The sequence below is a fragment of the Bactrocera latifrons genome, unplaced genomic scaffold, assembly GCF_001853355.1.
Source record: "Bactrocera latifrons isolate USDA-ARS-PBARC rearing strain unplaced genomic scaffold, ASM185335v1 scaffold_0, whole genome shotgun sequence".
Taxonomy (NCBI): domain Eukaryota; kingdom Metazoa; phylum Arthropoda; class Insecta; order Diptera; family Tephritidae; genus Bactrocera; species Bactrocera latifrons.
Window position 1 is genome coordinate 78,513 of NW_017534406.1, and position 26,070 is coordinate 104,582.

At 32.8% G+C, this 26,070-nt stretch overlaps 1 protein-coding gene across 9 annotated transcripts in view; it reads right to left on the reverse strand.

Moving 5' to 3' along the window:
- Nucleotides 1-26,070, reverse strand: part of LOC108973744 (histone deacetylase 4) — a 43,176-nt gene that overhangs the window by 6,502 nt on the left and 10,604 nt on the right. For 5 of the 9 annotated variants that reach the window (XM_018941325.1, XM_018941793.1, XM_018941248.1 and 2 more), the window contains 5 exons: nucleotides 14,172-14,287; nucleotides 4,564-4,671; nucleotides 2,429-2,602; nucleotides 2,183-2,253; nucleotides 1,931-2,064 (listed from right to left, as the gene is read on the reverse strand). In XM_018941325.1, the coding sequence (XP_018796870.1) occupies nucleotides 1,931-2,064; nucleotides 2,183-2,253; nucleotides 2,429-2,602; nucleotides 4,564-4,671; nucleotides 14,172-14,287 (603 nt within the window). Of the gene's footprint in view, nucleotides 1-1,930; nucleotides 2,065-2,182; nucleotides 2,254-2,428; nucleotides 2,603-4,563; nucleotides 4,672-14,171; nucleotides 14,288-22,339; nucleotides 23,053-26,070 lie in introns of those variants that run through there. The other 4 variants (XM_018941873.1, XM_018941556.1, XM_018941629.1 and 1 more) reach the window with 3 other exon arrangements.

Genomic DNA, 26,070 nt, shown 5'->3' on the forward strand with positions numbered 1-26,070 from the left:
TTCCATTCAAAAATTTATTCATATTTTTGCTTGTTTAAAGCCACAAACTATTATAAGAATAGAAATGTATTAGATTTGACATCTCTGATCTCAACGTCCGAACGATACAAAACATAGATTAATGATTATTTTTATATGTTCAAGAAAGCCGATGAAAACAGTTTCATATGGAATAAAAAAATACTAGCTACTCTTGTCGATAAAAAAATAGCATAACTTGAGGACCATTGGATAAAATTTCGTTAAACTTTGAAAGTTGTTGACTTGACTTTATAGTTGTTGTTGGTATTCTATCAACAGTCAAACATTTTTCAGCTCATGTAGTACTTGATTTTCAAGAAATATATGATGGCACTTCCACTACTGTAAGAATTAAGAAGAAAAATAATCACCCGCCCCGTATGCTAATATATTAACTTAAGATCAAATATTGACCTGAGATCAAACCAGAAATGATGATCCTTTTAATGATTTTAATAACCTTATAGAGGTAAGAATGAGGATTAGGCTATTTGATGATTAGTTATAGTCACTCTTTCAAACCTCTAGTTCTAGATTGAAAAAAAAAATAAACAAAATATTAATAGTATATAACAAAACAACAACAACGCATATTTTAGTTTTATTAGGTAACATGGATGCACCTGTATTTTTATACATAAACATACATACATACAAACTCACATGAAAAGTATAAATCTAGTTTAGCAAGAAATATGCTTGTCAAACAAATCGAAGCTTGATTTCAAAAAATCCGGATCCATTCCAGTTACGTAGATCTGACTGGGAACGGATGACAGGGTTAATGGTCATACTGGGTTCTAAATTTAACACTTTGTTATTTTAGAACTTAAAATCCAACTAAATGCATTGGATTTTATCGGTCAAATTTGATAAAATATGTTAAAATTTGATTTGTTATTGATTTTGGTACAAAGTAATGATTATTGGTTTCGAAAGTGCTTAAAGGACAAGATATTATATTTCTTTGCTTGTCTTAATTAATGAGTTACATGGGCTAACGGATTTTAAAAAATCGATTTTTCGAAGAACTTGAGAACTTATGCGCTCGAGGCTTTAAAGGCGTTTTTGAAGTCGGTTGGCAAGATTTCTCGAAAACTATTCAACAGGTATTTGAAAAAAAAATGCCGCGAAATTTTATTTGTTTTAAATGTCTGCGAAAAATCCAATTTTCAGTTTTTTTCTTTGCCCAAGTAAGGGTTTTAACTAAAACATGTAATTTTTTCACTTTAGATAATCTCGCAAGGAGTTTCCTGCCAACGTGGGCGCATCTTTTTCCCGAGGGTTCACCGGAAATGGCGTCGCAATGACCGAGTTTCAAATATTATTTTCAAAAATTTCGTAATTTCTTTGTTAATAGTGTATAAAATATTTAATTTTTTATATGAGAAAAAATTGTTGAAAAAATACTGTTTTTACACGAGGAAACCCATGTAACCCCTTAAAGGACAAGATAATATATTCCTTCGTTTTTTAAAGGAAATTAATGTATGTCATTTGTTTTACATCAATCACATATGTATGTAACTTAGGACAAGTATGTATTTCACACAATTTTTTTTTATTTTCACATACTGTGAGTATGTATGCAATCTAATATACAATTATGCATAAAAACACTATGCTAGTTTTCGTTATTTTAGCATTATTTTTGTTATTATTATATTTAAAAACAACAGAAAAATAGTAACTCATTTAAAAAACAAAATAAAATATAAGTCGGGTACATAGTTCCAACAAAAAACATTCGAAATTCCATGCGTGGTAGTTCTTGTTTTAATCGTTTTGTTAAATTTTAATTTAATATTGTTCTTAAGGAACTGATCTATAACTGTAAAAATACATACTAAATATTGTAGTATTTTGTATAAGGGAGCTGTTGCGAAATTCAAAATTAACAATAACTTGCCTGTTTTTCGAAGTGGAAAATCAGATTCATATTTCAGAAACGATGATGGCGGTTGCGGTATTTTATATGGATGTGCACTTGTCAACGAACCGGCTGGCAAAGATTCGCCGGACGAGCTTTTCACTACACCTCTACTGGCGTCCACAAAGTAAATACCGAAAAAAAGGAAGAAAAAAGTTCTCATTATAACATAGGCGTATATTAGTGACACATTCGGCTTAATAGCGTAATGTTTGTTTATAAACAATGTACCTATTTCGGTAAGGTGACGTCGTCGTTATGCCATTGGAGGAGGCCGCCTGTTTGCGGTTAATTAGAAAGTTCTGCAAAACGAAAAACAAACACACAAAATAAATAAAAACATCGAATCATTTTTGTCACCGCTATTTATACATGTGCACATACACACACACACACACACACAAGACCGACCACTGCATGTGTGTATGTGTATGGAGTACATAAAATGTAAATGTTCGAATAGTGTGGCTTACTTACATTTAAAATTTGCTTGACTTCGGGGCTGGCATTGGCACTGCAGTTTTCCTTTCGCTTAATTACCTCACGCTCACGCCGCTCGCGCTGCTGCTGCTCCTCTGCGGCGGCGGCGGCGACAGCGGAAAGTCTTTGTTCTCGTAGTTCCTGGAAAGCGCCATGTGAATGCACCGCATACTAAATGATTACAATAAGTTCGAAACAGTTTTGGTTTTCGTTTTGATTTTGTAGTTTTTGAATTTCAATCATCCGTTTACATTTTATGGGAAAATTCAATCAAATATTTTAATATCAAAGATTCGGTATTTTTTACACACAATACATGTACATTTCAAACTACATATCGAACGCATATAAGGCTCGTTAGTCGTAATGAAAGAAGTTAGATAAAAATAAAATAAAGGCAAATACATTGCTACAACAAGCACCCGGAAATGGTAATTAAATTCCCCGGGTAAATTATATTTAAAAAAAATTTATTTTGTTAAGTTGGTAAAATTGTTCTTAATTACTACGCTAAATATGAGTGCAATCTGCTAGCTGCTTAAGTCGGTACTCGTTAGTAGTGCATTGCGATTTTTACAATGGATAAAAATATCCAACAATGATTTTGTCTAAAATTTTATATTTCTAACCAAATTTCGTGTGCGGAATCGTTGCTAAAGGCTTATAGGGATAAAGGCTTATAGGGATTTATCAAAAACACAAGCCTACGAGTGTTATAAAGCCTTCAAAGACGGTCGAGAGGTCGATGAAGACATACCTCGTTCTGGACGCTTCGACCTCCTCAACTGATAAAAATATTAAAAAAGTGAAGGATATGGTGCTTGAAAATCGTCAGGTAAGAGTTAGAGAGATGTTAAGAGGGCTCGACATCTCTCGCGGCTGCGTTCGAATGATTTTGGTGGATACATATTTTATGTATAAAACGCATTATTCTTCGACTCTTGCCGATAAAGCCGACTTTTTTTCATAAACAGGTCTCTTTGGACATGTTTGATCATGCGAATTGCGATCCCACATTTATAGAGAGCATTGTAACTGCCGATGAGACATGGGTTTATGAGTTTAGCATGCAACCAAGTCAATAATCATCGGAATGGATGGGAAAAACGAGCCGAAACCAAAAAAAAAACTAAACCAAAGCCGCTCAAATCAAGGTGATGCTTATTGGTTTTTTTCGATATTCATGCTTTGGTGCATCCTGAATTTGTTTCGGAGGGACAGACTTTCAATAAGCAGCTCTATTTGGCCGTATTGAGCGTTTGCGTGATAATTCTCTGAAGGAGCTGAAGGCCATTCCCAAAAGTGCTCATGAAAAGTGTTTTGAGGACTTGAAAAATCGTTGCCATAAGTGTATTCCAGCTGGTGGAGATTACTTTGAAGACGACAGCATAAATATAGATTAATAATCAAATATTTTACGTTATATTTTTATTTACAATTTCCGGGTACTTTTTTGTCACAGGTCCTAAGTATACAACCACTTGTTTCCCAGAAGTTGGTTGGATGGAGGAAATACTACGAGGGAGAACAAAACAAGTTTCCTAAACCAATATTTGTTTTACCGAACAAGAAAAAAAATTTTATATCGTTATGTGATAATTAAAGATCATTGTTTTCAATAAAAAAAAATCTTTATTCTGAAGTACTGTGAGTGAAAACGGTTAATAAATTCATCAATATTTGACAAAAATATATAAATCAAACCAAATAATATATTTAAGCGCTTTATAGCTGCTTTTATCGAACAAATTTTGTTTGCTAACAACATAATTTTAAATTGGTTTATTGACTCATATAAAAATCCATATCACATTGTAATTGACAACAAAGTTTTATTAACAACCTACACTTAGTTAAATTTCCCAGCTGATATCACACATATAAAAGGTGCTTGTAGCAACAATTACAAGCAGTACACGATCAGTTAATTTTATTGACGCCAACCAAGCCTACTTTTAGGTGCTGCGCCTGGGAGCGCTTTTTAAGGGCGTAGTAGAAATGGTTCGCTAACGAATGTTAATAGAAAAGCGATTTCAATTTATATGCATACATGTATGTGTGTGAACAGATTTCTGCTATTTTTTTATATTACATATTATATAGAATAAAAATAAATGCGCCTAGCAACTCACCTGGTACTTCTGCTCCAGCTGTATTTTGTGTCGCAATTCCAGCTCCTTCGTCTGTTCATGAAATGTATGGAGAAGCATCTGTTTTTGTAATTCCTGCTTCTTTTTCAGCTAACATGCAAATAATTTATAAATGAAACATAAAGAATTTTAAAATAATGCCTACATCTTGTCTAAATTGTATACAAATAATATTTTTAGAAAATTTTTATATGAATACATATAAATAAATATATGTATGTATATACATTATATGTATGTATCCCATCACTATTAATAGAATATATATGTATGCTTGCAAAATATGGATTATACCAAAAATATTTCACTCACACATGTATATTTTAATTTTTTCATCTCTTTGTGCGTAAAATGTAATCATTTCATTTTATCAAAGTCTAAAAATAAATTGGCAACACATTCTTTCCTCGTACTACTATGTTTCCATGACCTTAAATTTATACTCGTAGAAAGACTACATTCTACGAGTAAAGATGTGTTCATGTGTACATGAGATGTGTGTCTGTTTCACCGTTAGCGCGTGGCAAAGCCGCAAAAATATTTTTGGTTTGTCGGGTATTTTTTTATAGCCGCAAAATGTAGGTATGAGTGAAGATCGGAAATTACACCTATATTATGGAAGGCTAGTGAGTTATAGTTGTCGTTCTGCTTGCGTTGGATACTGAGACAGGATTGTTATTTGAGGAACACAACAAAGGTTAGTCTCCTTGAAAACGATGATAACAACCCGGCATTTGCATTTTTGGGAAGTATTTGACATTTTTTGACAAAAATCGAAAAATTAAACATAAGAAATGGGAAACAAATATTAAAAATAAGGTTTTGAAATCTTCAATAATGATTATCCGCACTATTAATGATAATATGAGCCGTTATAATATTGAAAGTAATGCTTTGATAGTTGTTTAAGGGGTTACATGGGTTTATGAGTTTAAAAAAAATTTATCTCTAATCTCTTAAGTTGATCCGAGTAATAGTTTCGGAGATAAAAAAAATTGTTCAAAAAAGGCTGTTTTTATCCGAGAAAACCCATGTAACACCTTAAAAAGCTTTTGCGAAAACTCGCTTTCTTCGCATGAGCGACGAATTTTGAAGTAAGGAATTCGAAAAAATTATAGATGTCAAATGTAATAAATGTTTAATCTCATCTATCATATTTATAAATCTCTAAGCATAGCTTATAAAGACCTTGGTGAAACCTTTTATTACAAGATCTAGGGTTTGTCGAAAGCAAACAAACCATCCTGGTCTTATAACCCTATACATATAGACCCAACCCAATAATCTGCCAACATGATCTTCTGTTGGGGTAAAATCATTATCTTTTTTCAGAGCTTACAGGCGGTCCATAACTATTTATTTGACCATTGTTACATAAAAAGCTCTGCATGAAGCAAGCGTTTGGAACTATTATAATATACCATATATCCATTAACTTACTAGAAGAAAGACAAAACAGATACTTAGTTATACTTTAGTTAATCGAAAGGCTTGAGAAACGCACAACGGAGAAAATAAACAAGAATAATTAAACTCAAACTGAATTTCTACTAGCTTAGATCCCTCAGTTTAGCTAAAATCTATTGCTTAATTTATAAAATATACATATACATATATTGATATTCGCTCAAATAATTTTGAAATGGTTTCACTATGGTCACCTTGCAGGAAAAACCGAACTAGTCACATAATGTGATCGATCATTTTATCTACATTTTCCACTAGTCCAAAAGAGATCTGGCCTGGGAACATTATTAAATTATAAATCATGAACAATTTTGTATGCCTGATTATTCAGGCATATCTTACACTGTCTGGCTTTGACATAGACAACTCGAAAGTTCATCGGTAAGTACAAAAATATCTGTTGGCTAAATTGATTAGAGTTGTGCAGCGTTTTCGAAAATAAATTTAAAAGAGCTTCTCAGGAAATCCCAAAGCTGTTTGATGACCGCAATTAAACTGTGCGGCCCTCTATTTGCCAAGGCACACACCACATACATATGTATACACCCATGTACATACATATAAGAAGATCGGCGAAAGTATCTAACACAAGACGCATGAGTCTATTATACGGAAATATATTTGTATAGAAGTATATGGTCGGCCGATTAATTGGATTAGCGATGTATACTAGTTGTAAAGTAGTTAATAACTAGTTCAATTCACTGTGTGGCATCTCTTAAAGTATGTAAGTATTATATACGAGTTGTACGAATATTAACTGTGATTCGAGTTGTCCGCATGAATGTGAGTACACACATGTACATACATATATATATACATAAGTTATGTTGTTAATCATGTTTGCAGAAACTCTTCGTGCGGTTTTTGACTGATATGATGTCTTCTTAGAACCGCAGTCCGCATCAGCGGCTTCCTCTGATTAAATAAAACGAAAAAAAAAATCCGAAATAGAAATGTTTACACGTATGTATGTACATACATATGTGCTAGTTGTTGAATTGTGTTGTTCACACAATGGGGGAATCACCAGTTGACTTTATGTGGAGCTATTTCTTATTTGTGTGAAAAATTTGGCTGACCTTCCATTTGACTCCGAAGATATTTATTTTAAGTTATTATTTGAAGTTTTTAATTAGAAAATATAATTCATTTTTGGACTATTTACTTAGAATAAGTACTACTAATACTTCCCAAAGATTTCCACAATTATTAGGGTGGGCGCGAAAGAAAATCTATAAATACGTATGTTATACGTCCAAATGTACATAAGTAAGTAAGAATGAGCGCGAAAATACTTAATATACATATGTATATATACTATATGCAAATGTAAAACGTTAAAACATTACTTTGAGTAATGAAACTTGTATGTACATATGTATGCGTGAATATTTTGCTTTTAACGTTATCACATTTGGTATAAGACATTCTTTATTATTTCACTCATCGGTTGCCATTTCTTTAAATTAATAATAACGAAGAAATATATTAAGTACTAAAGGCCCCGTCCACGCTTCACTGTGCTGATACATAAATAATAATACTACTGCCATCTATATGATTTCGATTAGTTGGATTATAACTATTAGTTAATGAGATAAAGCATTTTTGTGAAGCGACTTGTGTTAGTTTACAAAAAAATTTATCATAAAGCATTGCTTTTTGGGGGAAAATACTGTTGAATTTAGGCTCAGGGATATTTGCTAAGCCGGAAACTGGCGAAATGAGCACCGAGGACAATGATGTTCTAAAGAGGCGAAAGCTCTGTGTAAAGTGGGTGCCTCGCAAGTTCATAATCCAAGAAAAACAACGAACAGAGTTAAAAAAATCGATTTTTTTATTTTTTCGATTTCAAGAATTTAAAAAAAATTTCGCAAAATTTCAATTTTTTGTTAAAATGTCTGCCAAAAATAACTCTCCGCAGTTCCCGCCCCCCGCCATGGATCCGCTCATGCATATATTGCATAGCATATCGAATGTAGTATAGATGTTTGAGTCTATTCTGCGAAGTTGAAGTTCATCCGGAAAATAGTCTCGGAGATACGCTTATATATCTTTTGCTAGAATTTTTTAACTTAGTTTAATCGACTCCCAAAGCTTTGAACGGGTTTTTCTCGAAAAGCTCCTTTTAGTGAAAATCCGTCAATTTGTAAAAAGTATAATTTTCTTGGCTGGCTTTTGGAATTCATACAATTTTAAGCAAAAAAATCTTCCAAAGTATAATGAATATTAATGCCAAACAGTTCTAATATTTCTTTGACAGCTTTTTTTATTAGCAAAGCCGCTAGGAAAATATATGCCTCGTAGTAAACACCCTATACTACCGTACGTATTTGCCGCTAGATTAGTATGAATGGCAAGAGAATATATTATATACAAATTCGTATTCATTATATACATACATGCGTCTGTACACATTCGAGTACATAATATATTATATACTTTTCTGTTTATTTTGGTTCATATTTTTGTTCGACTATTAGTCCAAAGTGTCTTCCCGGGAGTGAATGAAGAAGAAAGTGATTGATACACAAACATATAAATGGTATATAAGTTTATATTCACACATATGTATGTATGTATGTATATGCATATATGTATAGGCGGCCGATTTATTTCTGTTTTCCGAACTACATACATACATACATATGTATGTACCATAAACGTATGATAAATCCAAATCAAAACAATTAAGGTAGTGCAAGTTCGGGTGTCACCGAACATTTTATACTCTCGCATGATAAAGTGATCAAGATTTCGTTATCCGTCATTTATATATATTTTCAATAAAATGGTCTGATCTCGGTGATTTTTTTCGGGCTATGCTACACTAGAAATACAGTATTTGTGCAAAGTTTTGGTTCGTTATTTTCACTGGTGTTGAACTCATATACTATAACGTGAACGAATCAGATGGACTTCAAAATTATGGTATATGGAAAGTAAGCGTGGTTGTGAATATATTTCGCCCAATTTCGAACCATAGGTGCTACAGAAATGGTTCGAACCAAATTTCGCTGAATTTGGTCGAGTAGTTTCTAAAATATGGTTTTAGACCCATAAGTGGCGGGGGCACGCCCATTTTAAATTTGATTGTAACCCCTTTGTGTCATCTTTGCCATGAAATTTAAGGTTTCTTGTGTTTTTCCTTACTAAATTAAAGCATTTTTAGTAGATTTCAATATAATATTTGTACGGCAATCCGATTTCCTCCGTTTTAAGACAGTGCCTTCAAAAAATTACTTCTGAAGCTTTCGTTAATATAGCTTTAGTAGTTTACGAGGTATTTGCAAAAAACTTAGTAGGGGAGGGACCATGCCCACTTTTCAAAAAAAAAAAAAAATACATCCAAATATGACCCTTCCTAGTGCGATCGTTTTTCCAAATTTTACTTTCATATCTTTATTTATGACTTAGTTATAGCTCTTTATAAGTTTTCGGTTATCGCCATTTTGTGGGCGTAGCAGTGCTCCGATTTCGTACATTTTCGAACTTAACCTTCTTATGGTGTAACCAAATAAGTGTACCAAGTTTCATCATGATATCACAATTTCTACTCAAGTTACAACTTGCACGGACGGACAGACAGACATCCGGATTTCAACTCAACTCGTCACTGTGATCACTTTGGTATATATAACCCTATATCTGACTCTTTTAGTTTTAGGACTTACAAACAACCGTTATGTGAATAACTCTCCTTAGCAACTTTGTTGCGAGAGTATAACAATGAAAAAGCACCTTTTGTGACGCCTTGCACAATCCGATTTCAATGAATTTACATTAACACATTTCAATAGAATTTATTAAATAATTAATAATAATACCAAATAATAACAAAGGTTTTTGTTGAGTAAATTTAATTGTTAATTTTCTCATTATATCTCAATTACTGATATGCGATTATATGGAAGGCGGTTGTCGGGACGTACAAATGCATGTAAATTTTCCGAGATATTCGAAATCAAAAATAAATGGATTAAAAGAGCCAATTATATCTATAAATACATATGAATAAGAAGAGAAAGTATTCAAGCTGCAGCTGCTTAGAGTTTTTGGGTGATCCCCATTTTCTAGTGGATAGTGACTGAAATCACATGCAAATTTGAATACTGGCATTTTTAGGATCAGTTTTTCCTAAGCTCATATACTAAATGGGTCCTTTTTTTATTTAAAACAATATATTTTAAATTAGTGTTTAATAGAAAAAAAAAACTATATGTATGCTTATACCGATGCGTGCTTAACCGCATACTCGTATATACGGTCCAAAAGTCGAACGAGTGGGTGTTTTATGATATAAACATAAGCGTATAAACAAATATGAGTCAGTAAAATAGTGCATAGATTTTACCAATGAATCATGTATTACTATGGTTTCCAAAAATTTATTTAGAATTAAACCCGGATGCTCCAAAGTTCACACAGTACCATATTTTTTTCCTTCGGTGGGTGCTTAGAATGACATATGAATATTCATATTTACAAACCTACATTTAATTGTATTTACGAGGCAGGTCCAATAAATACTTAGCCTATAAAAGAAAATCGAAAATTTTGGGAAAGTTGTGATTTATTTCTCTACAGCTCCTCTGAATATATACATATAGTAGGTTTTTTTGTAGACCGACAAAGTAGGCATCTTTGGCAACGATAACATTCTACATACCATCCGCTAACGTATACAATATCCGCTTTGAGTCAAAATAAAAATATGAATCCGATTCGGCTGAAATTTTAACAGCGATGAGGCTAAGTACTTTGTGAATCACTCTCATATATGAAAGACCCATACTACTGTGAGCAAAAAATAGTAAATTCTTCAAAATCTATGTCGTCTCCCTCACTACACATGTGCCAACGTTTGTTCCAATTTTCGAAACAGTTTTTAAAGTCAAGTTCTGGAATAGCCTTAAATGAGCGTAGCGTTTAATGTCTGTGTAATGTAATGGACTCAAAACGTATTCATCAAATAGTAATCTTTGTTGACAGTTTGGCCAGTCGGACGGAATTCGGAGTGCACCACACCTCGCTTATCGAAGAAAACCGTCAACATAACCCTGATTTTGACTGACTTTGACGTGTTTTTTTCGGCTTCGGCTCAACTTTTCCAGGATATTTGGCCGATTTATCCGACTAATTGTCAGTAATAATACGATTCATGACATGATGGTATTCGGAAAGCGTTGTCGCATAGACATTAACGCGACACGTTTCTCGAGAAAATTTACTGATTCCCTTTTCTTAGGCACACACAGCGACGGATCCACGGGGGAGAACATTCGGATGCTTGGAGCTGCTGCAACTTCCGGTAAATATCGTCCACAAGCCGCGGTAAATGCTCATCTGAGCAACATTAAAGGAAAAACTGTGTGGCAGTTTAGTTGCGGAATTAGATAGTATGATGGATTATAGCAGTAGTAGGATACTATAACACGATTGTTATTTGTGGATAGCTACTCTCTAATATACTTGAAAACAACCCTAACTTTACAACTGAGGGAATTAAACGTATTTGTATTTAAAATTCAAAATTCGCAGAATAGTCTACACAACTGCTAACATCGATAGGTAAAAAAAAGAAAATATTCCAAGATTACAGAAAAAGTTTCAATAGAAGAGTCTACAGAGAGGCAATATCTGACTTTTTCAGGACTTTGCACTATTCGGAGATGGCTTGAAACTATTCATCTCTGTGATAACAGAACAGTCCACACCAGAGAAGAACAACAGAAGATGTTCGACTACCATAAACATGTAGCAAGTGTCAACCATATGTCTGTTTCTATTATATCTTCTTAGATGTTAGATTGTTTGAATAAATATATTTTCGGTGCCAGACCCTTCGGCTAATAGGTAATGAGCACGCTCGTTAAGTCCATGCTATTAATGAGATTAAAGTCGGGCTAATCACTGCACTAACCGAAGGACGTCAACAGGTACATGCAATATAATGTGATAGTAAAGAAGCACAGCATGCAGTGCAGAAGCCACAAAATTAAATTTATAGCGCTCACACTGGCTCACTGATGATGTGTGTATTCTTGGAAGCACATCAACGTTGTAAAACATGTGCAATATTACACAAATACAAAAACACACACAAGATATATGGATATATAGGTATATATAGATGGTGTATTAATACAAATCAGTCCCGTATCCGTGCCGAGCCCTAACTTACTATATTCGCCTGTTTGTTCGCCAGGCGGCAGGCAGCAGGCAGCATCTTGTTCTGACCGTGCACCGATACTGGCGCGCATATATAGCATCCGACCGAACTTTATTTTTAGCCCATTCGCCGTTTTATTTAGAAATGCGCAAAATACACATTTTCGTAGAGACAATAAATAGACTCATTAAGTTGTACATATTTATATTTAGATTCTCTGCGAGAGAGATAGGTTGGTGGAGAGCTGGTTTTTGAGCCAAAAATAATACTACCGTTGTCGACGAAGCCTTTGCTTTGCTTTGCTTTTAACATTGCTATTGCCTGTGCTAGTGCCAGTGGCTGAGCCCGTACTGCTGTTGATGGCGTTGTCGATGTTGGTGCTATTTATTGTTAGTACTGGTGCCGGTGCTGGTGCTGGTGCTGATGCAATTGCCTTGGAGGCTGTGGCTCCGGCTAATGTAAATGGCTCAGCTATAGCTCAACACCAACGCATTTCCCTAACACTTTGTATTTCGCACTCTGGTTCACATATAATGGAATTGAATTCATAATAGAGTTTGTAGCCCTGTCAGTCGGTGTATGGACTATTTTTATCAAAGTTTAATTTTAGCCAACATGAAAATATTTCTTGGATTTAGAAAGGTTTTCTTTTTTTAAATAAACCAATTCCGATTTAGTCGCCTAATGGAAGTTACATTTGTTAAGAAGGTGTATTTGTATTGGATGAGATCAACCACACCGACAAGGTATACTTTTAAACAGTAATATAAATGCTAACAAGTATTTTTCATATTCGACGATAAGGGCAACGATGGATGCCTTCTTAAAGCATCATGATAATGAGCGAACAGTTGTGCTTGTAGGTTCGACCCACGTGAGCCTATAAATTATATGTTTTGGAGAAAAGGTTATAACGTAATGCGGGATAGAGGTAGTATCAGCACTCGGTGCATATTTCAGAGTTAAAGAATTCTGTCAAAGTGTCTATTAACCGTATACGATAGGACAGTTTGAATAATGAGCCACAATTTGGATGAAGTAAATATATCTGGTTCAATATCTCTCTACAGTAAATGTTTCATTGAGAATGGATGAAAACACTCCAGCTCTGTGAGTATTCGGCACAGTACCCGCCTTGGAAAGCGGAGGAAGAGGAAAACCTCCATTCCGTTGGAAAGACCTGGTAAGCAGTGTCTACGCCAATACCGAAGAAGAAGAAGAATTTGTTCTTTATATTTCATCCGAAAGTGTAAATATTATTGGACTATGGGGAAGGCATCGTCTTTTTATTTTACTATATTCGTAGTATTATAATTTTTACTTATTAACCAAATAAATATGCCATTTTCAAGGGCAGTTAAGAGACGACAAAATTTTCATATTTTTAAACATCTGCCAAAAATAAACTTTTCCTGTTTTTTTCTTCGTCTAATAACTAGTTCATGGTCTTAATTAAAACAGGTATTTTTTTTTTAATTTTTACTTTTGATGAACGTGTAAGAAGCTCTGCTGTCAACGCAGAGAAGATGCCTGCCGGATGTGACGTCATAATGTCACAGTTTTGAATATTTTTATTAAAATTTTCGAAAAATCTTTATAAAATAATATGTATCTTTGGAATCAAAATATTTTGAATAATATACTATACTTCTTTCTTTACTCGAAAAAAAAATATTGAAAATAAGCCGTTTTTTGTTCGAGGCAATCCACGTAACCCCCCAAAATTCCATAAAAAAAAACATTTAGCGAACTTACAACTTTTTCAATTGTTTATGTTTATGTTTTCTAACTTAAGCCCGTTATAAAGTAGATTATGACTTTCAAAACTGGGCGTATTATCAAATATGATCATTTGAGATTACTTTCAATCAGCACCGAAAAGTTTCCTACATATGAAATGTTTTGTTTTTTTCACAGCTTAAATTGTAAATAACTGTTAAATACACACCTCCAATATCTGTTGATCTAAATCGGTTGCGTTTGGTTGCATTGGCTTGTAGTCCAGTGAAATTGTTCCCGATGTTATATGCAAATGTTCATCATTTCCGGCTTCACGCGCAATATCTGCAATGAAAATGGCAAAAATATGTACAATAAAATCACCGAGTTCAGAGAGCTAAATGTGAATCATATTATTGCCAACAACAACAAGAACAACCACAGTAGTGAAATAAATGTTTATGATTTACAGTATAAACAGACGAATGTATGAATGAGTTGAACGTAGCGAATTAATAATTTCTGCACATATATAGTATAGATGTATGTATATACATACGAGTATATGCATATATGTATGTACATATGCAGAAGTGTCTTTTCTTAGTTGTGTTTTAAAAGCTAAAAACTAAATTAGCCAATTAGACTAATACAAAGCACAATTTCAAAGGAAAATATATATTTTTTTCATATTTATTTCCCTAATCTTTATTTATATTCGGCAATTTCATTACGAAATTATTGAACTTCGTATAGACACAAAAAATAAATGGCACATCAAGTGCTAATTGAGCCCGATAGGGCTGCACTTCTACCTAGAGACATCTAAAAAAATTCATATACACATATTATGTACGTTCTCAGAGTGGAATTGGATTTTGAATTGGGTGAAATAAAATAACTCTGGAAATGTGCTCTTCGGTTTGGTGTGAGCGTTAGCGAATTATAATTTTTAAATTCAGTAAGCATAATTTATATATAAAAAAAATTTATGTATGTACATACATATGTAAGTATCCAGAATAACTTTGACTCCCAATAATAGTAAAGATTTATGACTCCTATTCAAAAATTCATTATACATATTTGTATACAATGTACATATCGTCCCCTAAAATACAAAATAACGTAACAAAATTTTCGAAAATTTACACTGGTGTGAATGAAACACGAAATAAAATGGAACAAAAGTGAAAAAAAGTTGTAATATTGGTTAAAACTGGTTCACATATGAGCGCAGAACCTGAAAGTGTTGGACAAATTAATTAATTTGAAGTAGTGAATTGTAATCAATAAGATACTCAATTTCGAATTTTTTGATGATACGTTATTTTGCATTTCAGGTGGCGATGTATATTTAAATATACATAGGTATATACACAGATGAATAGATATATTTGTTTATAGAAATAAAATAAATTTACTTAGAATTGGAAACAATAAATTGCGTAGCTGCCATCTACGACTTACAAATTTTTGAGAGCTTTCGTGGGGCCTACAGATAGCCACATAAAAACTGCGACTAAAAATAGTAAATAGAAAAAAAAATTAATTAATAAAATATTAATAAACATACGCAGTTTTCGTTAAAAACTAGTATAACTATTCATTAACATGTACCAGATTTACGATTGGTTTCACGACATTCTCTTGTAAGTGGAAAAGTCAAAAAGAGGAAGTTAGCTTTACTATTTACGGTAAATCATTGATTAAAATTCTAGATTACATTATAGTTAATGAATATTACAAGTAGATACATAAAGTTAGCACGCGTCATTATGGAAAAATTATGAGATTTTGAATAAATTTTGTGGATTTTTTTATTTCATTTTATAAAGTATTTATTGAAGAATTAGTTCTCTACTACGTCTTTAAAAAATTCGAATTCATTATACAATTGTATTAACGAAATTTCAAAATATATACATACGTACACTTGGTTTAGAAAATGGAAAGAAAACTTTCATCAGAAACTTAAGTTATATCATTGCAAAAGCGTAACACTTATGTGCAATTAAAATTTTGCTATCGGCTTTGAATAAAATCTCCTTCCAACTGGATTTAGGAGGTCATCACACAGTCAGTTCTTAGTTCCGCTATTTCTTAATTCTCAAATAAGTATTTTCTATTCGATTCGCCATTTCTCTGCTAACCAGTAATATTCCAATCTTAATCGCAACATATGTACATAGTGCTCAGTTGAATACAATGCAAGAGTAAGTAGTTACGTTATGAAAGTTTAGAGCAGTCTATTACATTTAAGCAAATTGTTAATTCAATTCGCTGGAAAGAAGATAACTCGTATGATTCTGTTGCTTTTAGTAGGGCAATAAACTTTATGAAAGTAAAATCAGCTCCAGACAGCATGACGAACTGAACTCGAAGTGTAAATGATAAATAAAATAAGAAAAAACGATAGTTCGAACCTATAAAACCCTTCACCGATGCGCTTATTATAACATAAAAGGGAATAAAAAGATCTATATTTTGAATTTGATGAGTCGGTTTGTATGGCAGCTATATACTATAGTATTGCGATCAGAATAATATAATATGTTCGAAGATTGTAGAGTTGGTTTAGAAAATATGCGAAAATTTTCTTGAAAATTTCTTTGGAAATAAAAAAGTTTTCTATACAAAGCTATATGCTATAGTAGTCCGATATCGGCGATTACGACAAATGAGCAGTTTTCTGAGAAGAACGCAAAATTTCGGATCGAAAATTTAAAAACTGAGGAACTAGCACGCGTATATGCAGACACACAGACGGATATGGTTAAATCGTCTTTGTCACGCTAATATTTTACATACATTGTAACAAGGAAGCATCCGGAAACTGTAAGTTAATTCCCCGGGTAAATGATATTTCGGAAAAAGAAACTATTTTGCTAAGTTGGTAGAACTGTCCTTAATTATTATGCCAAATATGATCGTGCTCTGTCAACCAGTTTGTATACAGCAGTTGCTTAAATCGGTACACCTAAGTAGAGCGTTGCGATTTTTACAACAGATAAAAATATGGAATAAAGAATTTGTCTAAAATTGTGTATTTTATTATTATATTTGAATGTTGAAAAAGGCAAAGACGATCGAGAGATCGTTGAAGACTTGCGTGGTTATGGACGACCTTCGAACTCGCCATTTTTTAAAAAAGAGTACTTTCGTGATGGAATTTAAAGCCAAAAACGCATAGAAATAAAACAAAATTCGTTAAAGGAACTGAAGACCATCCTAAAAAGTGCTTATGAAAAGTGTTTCGAGAACTGGAAAAATCGTTGGCATAAATGTATTGCATCTGGTGGGGATTACTTTGAAGGCGACAAAATAAATATTGACGAATAATTGAATAATTTTCGTTTTATTTACAGTTTCCGGGTACTTTTCGTCACAATTTATATGTACATTTTATAGGGTCCCGACGTTTGCTTTTAGGTTTTAGAAACTTCGTGGAAAACTTAAAATAAATACATTGTGTTATTATGTTTAGAGTTCAATCCATCTGAAAGAACAGCCATAATTAAATGAAGTGATAGCTCAAAGTTTACGAGGTTCTTCAAACTTGCTGTTCTGTTTAAAAAAAATAGAAGTTGAATCGAATTCCTGTTAGTACAATGGGAGAAGTTAGCATAGGCCCTGTATACCTTGGGGTTCACCTCCAAAGGCTTGGTAAAATGGAATTGGCACAATGTAATGCACCGAGTGAGAAAAATGAAATGCTAAACTATTAAAGTGCTCTGGAATTGAAGCAAGATATCGTCTCATAATCACAGTAACTGTAATAAGGAAATGAAAGACACATAGTTTTCGTTACTTCCAGTGAATTTGTTACTAGTGAACTCTTACGGGTTTGGCAAATCGTTTCACTTCTGGCTTGCTCATTTATATAGTTGCATGGCTCCTTTTTCTAACAAACCCAAACTTCACATCGTCAAGGTAATAACTAAGCGAATTTCTTGGATTCAGTTTAAAATTTTGTAGGCATAACATTCGGTGGAAATTTCGCGACTGCTTCGAATTAAATAATTTATATTTAAAATAAATACTTTTTAATCTTTACTCAAGCAGTTCGTACAAAAATAAACACCATACAATATAACATTTTGTGTATATTGTGTATATAATGATTTAAGTAAATTACTATAAATATCTTTCATGCATGCTGGGCATATAACATGCCGTTATTTTATGAAATTTTTCAGAAATTATGGAGTACGCATTTCTCATAATCACTTATACATATACATTTATATCTTTTAATTAAATATTTTGAATAAATTAGAATATAATATATACGTGTGTGTATATATACCTTATACTAACCATCGAAGTGTGAAGAAAAAGTTTATAAATAACTCAAATGTAAGTATGTTTTCGTTTGAAACCCACAAAAAGTGTATGGTAAAATAAAAAATAATAATCTGTTCACAAATAACGGGTGATACAAAAGAGGTACTTTTTACTATAGCCTTAAACAACAAAGATTTGGTGCGGTTTGTGGGCATGTGAAATTATTAATATCTTCAAAAATGATGCCGATGAGAGCGTAACCATCAATGGCGACCGTTTTCACGCCATGATAACTTACTATTCGATGCCTGAAATTGAAGCTCGTAATCTCGGCGACATTTGGTTTCAATAAGACGGCGCCACTTCCAATACATCGCATCAATCAATGTATTTATTGAGAGAACACTTCGGTGAGCAGATAGTTCATATCAAACCGTTATACTTTTTCCTGTGGGGATATGTAAAGTCTAAAGTCTATAGAACATCACCTGTGTCATTCGAGAGTTACCAGGCCAATGAGTCAGCGAAATTTCGACTCAACGGATGCTGAGACATATCTGAGACATAGATAACACTGTGGAACATTTTTGGGATTATTGTCTGGGGGGTGAGAAACACAGTACACAGTACAACAGCTAATCTGGGGGTGAGAAATTCCAATCACCCTGACTTGGAATTTTGTACGGTGTAATCTTCCAAAAATAATTGCCCAAGAATGCGCTTTCGGATGATAATAAACGTTCCCCATTAAATTTGAAATTTCTGTGATTTCTCTTTAAAAAAGTAGGGTACCTCGAAATGAATCACCCATTATTATGGTAGATGGTATTTGCGAAAATATATGTATATGTGCATATGTATATACATACATACATATTAATAAATTATAGATAAAACAAACAAGTTATAATTCGCTTGCTTACATCCATTGATAGGTACATATTAGAAAATTAGGCAATAATGAATTTAAAACCCAATTACTTGTCAATTGATAACTGTAAAATAAATAAAGCATTTGTGTTAAAAACATACATATGTATGTGTGCACAGACGTACCAAATTCTATTTTTATTACACGAGCAAGGCATCAACACGTGTATGTTTTGGTTTATTAGTAAAAATGAATGAAGCGTAGAACAATACAACAAAATGAAAAAATCACAAATAAAACTACAAAAAAATACGTAAAAACATCGATAAGTTAGCGGCGACAACGACGTCAACAATAGCAATGAAATCCAGACTGATGGAGAGTATTTCAAAGTTTCAAATCACTGATATATGTACGAACCATATCAATATGTGTGTAATTAGTTAGCTTTACTATTTAATTATATTAACCATTAAAAACGTATTTATGTATGTGTGCAATGATTCGGTGACTTGGCTTATTTGTCAATGACAACAACAAACACAGGTTCTTTTAGATTCTGAGGTTATTTTTTTCCTATGTGAGACGCAAAATATTGATTGATTGAACAAAAGCTAACCACTATTACTAATCGATTTTAGCAATATTTGTTTTTGATAGTTACATATTTAAATTGTGTTTACAATTTGGTCACGAAAATAGAAATTCAAATATTATTTTTTAGTATGATTCGTATAGTTTAAATGAAAGCACTGTTGAAAGGAAAATCTGGAATTTCTTATTTACATGATAACAAAAAAGTACCCGGAAATTATAAATAGAACAGAAAATATTTAATTATTCATCAACATTTATTTTATGGCCTTCGATGTTATCCCCACCAGATATAATACACTTATGCCAACGATATTTTTAGTCCTCGAAACACTTTTCAGGATCTCCTTCAGCTCCTTTATCACTTCGATAGACTGAAAACAGGTTCCACGGAGCGGTAATTTCAGGTTGGGAAGCAAGAAAAAATCACTAGGTGCCAATTGATCGATTGTATTTATTGGGTTTTTAGCTTTGAATTCGGCCACAATCGTGGTTCGATGCAATGGTGCATTATCATCGTGTAAAATCCATGAATTGGTCTTCTACGATTACGGCCGTTTTCGGCGAATTATCTTACACAAACCCCTCAATACGGGCAAATAGAACTTCTTATTGACTGCCTTTCCCTTCAGAACAAATTAATGATTGTTGGTTTCGAATCGTTTATTACCCTCCATTCCGATGATTGTTGACTTGTTTGCATGTCAAACTCATAAATCCATTTATCAATTACAATGCTGTTCATGAGTATGATATCGGAATTCGAATGGTCAAGTTTGTCTAAAGACAGCTGTTTACGTTACTCTTTTTTAAAAAAATGCAGCTTCATCGATCCGGGTCGAGGCAGAACGCATTTCATACTTGAAATATCCACCAAAATCATTCGAACGAATTCACGGGAGATGTCGAGCTCTCTTGTCATCTCTCTAGCATTTTACTAACGATCAAGCACCATATCCTTCACTTTTTTATATTTACATCAGTTGAAGAGGTCGAAAGGTCGTCAAGAACGAGACATGTCTTCAACAATCTCTCGGCCGTCTTTGAAGGCTTTGTACCACTCGTAGACGTGTTTTTGATAAAACTGAATCAACGTAAGCCTTTTCTAAGCTATATGCTATACTGGTCCGTATGCAAAATTTCAGATCGATATCTCGAAAGCTTCGCGTATTACAGACAGACGGTTAAATCGACTCAGCTCGTCACGCTGATCACTTACATATACATACATATTTCTTTGTGGATATTACAAACATCATGGCAAAATTAAAATATGTCTGTATCCTGTTCAAGGTATTATTATAGACATCAAATTCATTGAAAGTACAACAAACTGAATTGTTTTCAGTTTGCGCAAATTCTTATTTAAATTAAATATTTGTTTAGAATTACGTCTGTTGTCTCAATATTAAAATTAGCTCATAAGCATACATATTTGTAGTTATTTGCAAACTTTCTTTAATACGTCAAAAGTTAGAAGGTGACAAATCGAACAAACAACTGGCATAAAGTAAATAAGATGACATACTCAAATAGAATTATTGTAGAATAGAGACAGATATCAATTGAAAAAAGCATATGGTCTTTATATAACAGACTGGACAATTATTTTTAGTGTTGAATCTCGAAATTTAAGGTATATGAAATTGTCATACATACGAAAAAGTCGAGTGCCAGAAAATTTGGACACACATGCATACATATGTATATATATATGTACATATATAGAAAGAAAGAAAGTAGCAAATTTTATTCAAACGTAAGTTTAATAAAATATTATAAATATTTTCTATAAAGGAGGAGGTCTAAACGTCGCAATGTTTCCTAGCTTTTGCTCTCTAAGTATAGGATGCTCTATTTACATATGTATGCTCAAGTGCATATGTTTACAAAATTACTTTGAGATCCCATCATATATATACTATTTTGAGAGCAACGTTACACTAAGAACTTTGGTTTATACAACAATTTACTTAGGAAACTGTTTTCTCATTTATAATAGTATGACACAATGTGGTTGGTAGCACTAGAGATATACATACATATGTACGACTGCAACGATATCTATTGACAAAATACCAAAAACCTTTTTGGACTACCCAATATAATAATAATATTAAGCTCTAAGCTTTTTATTCACTATAATAAAAGCTATGGTCTGTTTTATATATGTTTATATGCACTTGATAGATGTATATAATGAGTTATTAAAATAAACTCAAATGTTTACAGACGCACACACACTCTTATAATTATATTTTCTTGTTTGTTTATACTGTCATATTTGTTGATATCCATTATTCTTTGTATAATTATGTATATGCATACATATCTACATGCCTTACAACGCATTAAATAAATAAAATCACATTACAATTTCCACTTTTTCTCCAATTTACTTTCAAAAGCTTAGAACACGGTAATTGTTTTCTAAAAATAGAATCGATTGTACACACGCAAATATTTTCGAGGTTTTCTTACGCATTTATACACATAGTTACTATATATTTCCATATACACACATGTATACACAATCAGAATAAGCGATTTTGATACTAATGGGCGCATAGTTATGCACGATAAGGGTCCCATTCAATCAAAATCAACGTAAATCTATATATGTATGTATGTGTGTTGGTATGTACCTGTATAACATGGTAATGCCGCCATTAGCACCTCAACAAGATTTTAATTAAATGTAAACATTGTTTAGACACATTTTCAAGGGGAATACGAGTATATCAACATATGTATGTCTTCACTATAACTTCACCGTTATGTAGGTATGTAATATGGAGGCGATTGAGCACCTTATTTGATAACAATTTACGAATATTTGCACTGAATTATTACACGTTTGTTATTATTTTAGTTTTTATGTAAATTTTACTTAGACGATTTTTCACTATCCTCAAGGAAAAAACAAAATTGAACATGTGTCATTTAATTCACTGATAATCACAAAGGCAAACGAACACATAAAAATAGAATAGTATAAACCTCGCTTTTCTGGTACGATTATTTTTTTATGTGACGTTCTACACACATATGTTATGGAATATTTTTTTCAATTCTTCACTAAGCTTGTTTACTGATAATATTGTACATATTTTCAGCTCGGCGAACACCCGTTTTTGGTGTAGTATTTGAATTTACATAAATGTATGTATGTTTTAAATTTCTATAATTTTATTAAAATTGTTTTTGCATATTTATTTCTGGTTTATTTCACAGCACTCTTCGAAATACATGTATGCTTTATTATTGTTTTGCTTTTGTATTTTCTATTTGCCGTATATAAATTCCGAATGACCGACAAACGAGAAGCTTGGCCGCCAACTAAATACAATCGACTGTTCCGAACGCGAGCTAAAAGATGAATAAAAGCAATGTGCTTTATCAATCTCTTTGGACAGCGAGAACACCCAGTTCGCCCGACGCTCGTATATGCATCCGTGTACATACGTACATACGTATATACATAATTGTGTACGTACATATGTACATGCTATGTAAATACTAGGATTCAAAAGTTGTGTAGTATAACATAAAAACAAAATATTCGCGTAAGTGCCTCGTTTGTTACGGTCGTTATTGGCCACACGCGTTCACATTTGGCTCTCACCGACTATCTGGCGCATGTGCGTGTTTATGTGCGCGAATCGGAAGGAGTCGCTCGTGAGTACCCGCATGCATACATACTTAGATATGTACATAAATATGTATACAAACTTTGGCCTGACATTCATTTTCAATCGCACTTTTTCTGGCCATTCTGCATTTCACCTTTTCGTCTGTGCCGCCCATTTTATTTCATATGTATGTACATATGTTTGAAGTCCATTGCCAAATCAAATTTCCCAACCTGCGCCACAAACTTCGGCTTGACTAACAGTGTGTATAGTACAAATTATAAATAATAATTGTCAATATAGTCTTTATGTATGTATGTATAAAAATTTGGTCAAGTAAGGGTATAATTCAATATATATATTTTTAAACGAAATAAAAAGTTATTTCTTATAATCTTGCAACATGTTGGTACGGAGTATAATAGTTTTTTTACCTAACGGTTGTATGTATCACCTAAAACTAATCGAGATAGATAAAGCGTTTTAAATATATGTATATATAAATGATTAGGATGAGTTGACAAATTGATATCCGGGTGACTATCTTGTCCGTCCCTGCAAGCTCTAAAAATTAAGATTATTAATGTAACTTGGTACACGTTTTCTTTGACAAAAAAGGAAGAGGCCAATTATCGAAAACGTATAAAAGTCTATAACTAAACAATAAATTAAGATACAAAGATCTAATTTGGCACAGGGGATCGCAGCAGCAATGGACACTTGTGGGCTAAAGATTATAAAAATATTGGCGTAACCCTGCCCTTTATTTGGTTTAATGTACATACATATCTTCTAAACAACTTAAGCTACAATAACCAAATCCATTCAGAACAAATCCCTTTGTCACCCCTATCGGCACTTTGAAAATTAATGAAATCGGAAAATAGTATGGCTGGTAGAGCTGTTGTTCAAAACTACTAAAAGTGCGATAAATTAATAACTAAATACGCCAGAGACATTAAATTTTATACTCGATGTATGAGAAGGCTTTATCGGAGCAGGGGTAAAGCGGGGCGTAGGACCACCCTCTTTTAAGTAAAATCGAATATCTCGGGACTCGACAGAACGATTTCGACTAAATTCGATACCTGATATTATTCTCACATTTTTACGTTACAGTCTAAAAATGAGCGAAATCGGACTACAGCCAACTTCTCATATTAGACAGTTATAAATTTCACACTTCCCAGGTCACAAATCATAAAGCAAATGATATTTCTGGATACAACTTTGCATTATAATTCCTTTAAAGTATGCTACTTTATGACTAAATTTTTCAAATCAAACTAACCTAGCTAACGAATATACGGACCCCGGTGCCAATAGCTGACTTTTATCTATGGGAAACACAATTAAATTTTTGAGAAAATTGTCTCCTGATAATAATATCTTTATGTGTTAAAAATGGGTTGAACCGGGTCAATACTTCAGCCCCCATATACCTAATATAAAGATTTTCGAACCTCCGGGGAAATTTATACCGCATATATGTATATATAGTATATCAGCTAATGTTCGAGAAATTTTAATAAAACGGAGAGATCATGTTTTTTTTTTATAAAGGTGCATGTTTATGCTTAGAATGAATAAAAATGTGTGTATACTCACCCTATACCTCATATAAATAACAGACTTTATGTACCTCACGGTGCTTCTATATGTATACATATGTACATATATAGATCTATATACATATGTACTTTTAAAAGAAATGTGTATTAATTTAAATTTAGAATTCGATTCAGAAATAGACTTCTGGGTCATAAAACCTTCGGCGAAATAGACAGTCATTTAGATTTGTGGATATTAAACCGGTACTGAAATCGGGTTTTTAGCAGATAGAGATCACGTTTATTTCGTTGTTTCCCATTTATACGGGTAACGCTATTCGAAACAAAGTAACAGTTTGTAAGATTTTGGACAATTTTCTGTTGATTGTTAAAGCGGCGATCAGCTGTTTCAATTTGTATTTAAGAATAAATTAATTGTTTCGTAGAAGCGTAAATTATGTTTTTATTTAGAAAAAATCTTGTTTTCAGCGGACTTTTGAAAGACATATGGAAATGGATGTGTCAGAGTATCGAACCTTAACAAATAACCAGGGATTTATAAAAGAATTTGTAGTTTTGATAAAATAACAGCTGCAAGAAAAAAAAACAGAACTAACAACTCCAGACGATTTGTTTTCACTCTGGCAGAAATCACTCCAGTAAATTTTGCGTAATTTCTATATTTACATATACAAATTTATTTGGTCAAGCCATCTATTCTTAGGAGTGTAAGAAACTGAAGAACGTCGAATAATTTTCTTAAGAAGCTTTTACCATACACTGCAAATATTTAAAATCGATATCTCCAAAACTAAGGGACTATTTCAGGTTTTTACAGACTGACGGTGGTGGTTAAATCGGCACAGCTTATCACGCTCATCATTTATAAGATATAAATACTTCGTGCCAAACGAAGTACATAAGCATACCCTGTTCAGGTTACAAATATCGTTGATATTGTTCCAAAGTGTGATTCTACATGTTCCTAACTATTACACTGTTTATAACGAGTTTTTCAATAGTAGACCGATAGGGACAGCAAACGAAGCCATATTTTTTCTCGCTCTTTTGACAATTCTCTTCAGTAAAGTTTGCCATTTCATCTTGGAGAGATATATCCGATCCAACAACAAGTCGAAACTATTAAGATTTACTACCGGAATTCGGAGTCAAAGGCCTCAATTTTAAGAACGG